A 2,183-nucleotide genomic window follows, 5' to 3' on the forward strand; every position below is an offset into this window, starting at 1 on the left:
CCCATCTGAGCTTTCATCTTCTCAAATGCAGAGTAGGATACCCAGGGCTCAGTTTACACCTATCACCATGTCTTGCCACTGGGGGACTATAGGCAGGCTGGAGGAACTCATATTAATGTTAAAAACAAAAAAAAAGTGACATTTTCATGCCATGGGACCTTTAAATATTTAATGTAGGTGAAATGTTCTCCAATCACGTTCACACTGGTTTAATCTTCTAAACTGTCCATTTATTGCATCCTCACCTCTTTTTCACCTTCAATCCACATCAATTGTAGATGACTTGAAAACAATCCACCACAACAGACAACCTGATGTCTGGCACGGCTCATATATCATCTTCTGTATAAAAGCATTTCAGTGTAAAAAGGAAGCGCTACTTTGCTGCAAAATGAAATGCATCTTCAGCTGAAATGTTCCCTTGAAGTGCACCTTATGAACTCAGACTTTTAATCTCACAATCGAACTTGTTCTCACTCCCAACTCGTCACATACTCAGCTTTGGATACGTGCACAGAGCATCCTTTAGCGTCTGTATGGAACGCACCAGGCAGAGCAGCAGCTGGACAGCAGCGCTGTAAGATGACATAGTATTAAAAGGGACGATAGTGAGTAGTATGAAACTCCAAAACTGGGGTGGTGGATGGGTCAGGGTCAAACAACACAGGTGGTTCACATCCCGTTCTTGTCCTGTGTGTGACCTAAATATACTGTTTTTTTTAACCCCACCCATGATCATTTCAACCCTAAGTGGTTTTACCCTGCACAACAGTCCCGACCCAGAACCAAGGGGTCCTGACCGTCAGTATTTGATTCGTTGAGAGTAAGAATATTTTTGCACAGTCTTAGAGTTGCCTCTTCCTGTACAAACAAAGCAGCTACTAGGTGACAAAAGTTTGATTTTAAAACCAAGTTACACAGGACAGGGCTGTTTGTGGTCTGGTTTATACACTGAGCTGTACTAAAGATGTGATGCAGTGAACAATAATCTTGGACTGGTTGTTCTCTCTACAGTTCTGCTGGGTGTTCTGACGACATGCGCCCAGACGGAGATGAAGAGGGTTGTTGGAGATAATGCCACGCTGCCCTGCCACCATCAGTTCTGGGTGGGTGATGACCCCACTCTTGACATTGAGTGGCTGCTTCTCAAGCCAGCAAACAGGCAGAGAGTGGTGAGTGTCTTCATGCAACAGCTTGTTTATTGAAGGATGGAACAAACATAAAATGTATTAGACCTAGGGCTGTAACAATACACCAAACCCGGGGTTTGGTTCCACTCTAAAGGTACTTCTCTTTCTGAAACAGAAAACCCAGAGTTTACCTAATCTTAGGGTTAAAAAACTCAGTTTTCACTAAACCTGCTTTCTGAAACGAGTCACGTGATCGGCTGGAAAGTGTAGCTTCTGGCCTAACTTTGTTGAATAGTTGTGTTATATGGTTCCAACTTTGATATTCTATCACTTTGTGCTTGTTAGAGCTACTTAAAGCAAAATGGCAAACAGAACAGGACACAACGCAGCGAAATGGTCGCCATTAAAGAGGCACTACTAGAGAAACAGCTACCTTGAACCACGTGTTTCTCAGATACAGTCTCAGATTGGTGGGAACAGGTGGGATCTACGACAAGAAGATAACTGCTATCCATGCCCAGCTAGCATCTCTGAGTGCAAGCCACTGCTTAGCTTAGCTTAACTTAGCTTGGCCACTGCCAGGCTAGAGTTTCCTATCCAAAGTGCTGTTTTGTGGTTTTTGTTTCTTGGTTCTGTTGACAAAGTGCGTTTATTTTGATGTTAATTTAGTGTGGAACCAATTGCTGTTGAAACCAGGTAATTAAGGGCTAGTGTTCCATTTTGCTACCCCATATCCAATCTTGATCACAGACCCACTTTGAGTGTTAGCCCTTCTGGCTATGTCTCCCCCCCCCCCAATCCTCTCACTTTTCATTTTATGTCACTGTCTTGTATGTTCTTGTTCTGTGTTTTATATGTTTTGTGTAATGAAGGACTTAACTTTGGATGCACTATTGTTAGAATTAAATGAAATGAAAGGCAGTAGCTATATCCACATGTACTGTCATTTAGAACACAGCTTTTTGATAATGGGTTCACTTCTAGTTTGGAATTGTGGGGGACTGAATGCTCCTCATTAACAAGCCAGCACTCTGGGCTTACTAAGAAAGAGAA

At 42.6% G+C, this 2,183-nt stretch overlaps 1 protein-coding gene across 1 annotated transcript in view; it reads left to right on the forward strand.

Moving 5' to 3' along the window:
• clmpa (CXADR like membrane protein a) overlaps positions 1 to 2,183 on the forward strand; it is a 100,419-nt gene that overhangs the window by 86,331 nt on the left and 11,905 nt on the right. The window contains exon 2 of the mRNA XM_032511555.1: positions 1,015 to 1,172. Within this exon, the coding sequence (XP_032367446.1) occupies positions 1,015 to 1,172 (158 nt within the window). The remainder of the gene's footprint in view (positions 1 to 1,014; positions 1,173 to 2,183) is intronic.

Source organism: Etheostoma spectabile, unplaced genomic scaffold (assembly GCF_008692095.1).
Source record: "Etheostoma spectabile isolate EspeVRDwgs_2016 unplaced genomic scaffold, UIUC_Espe_1.0 scaffold393, whole genome shotgun sequence".
Lineage (NCBI taxonomy): Eukaryota > Metazoa > Chordata > Actinopteri > Perciformes > Percidae > Etheostoma > Etheostoma spectabile.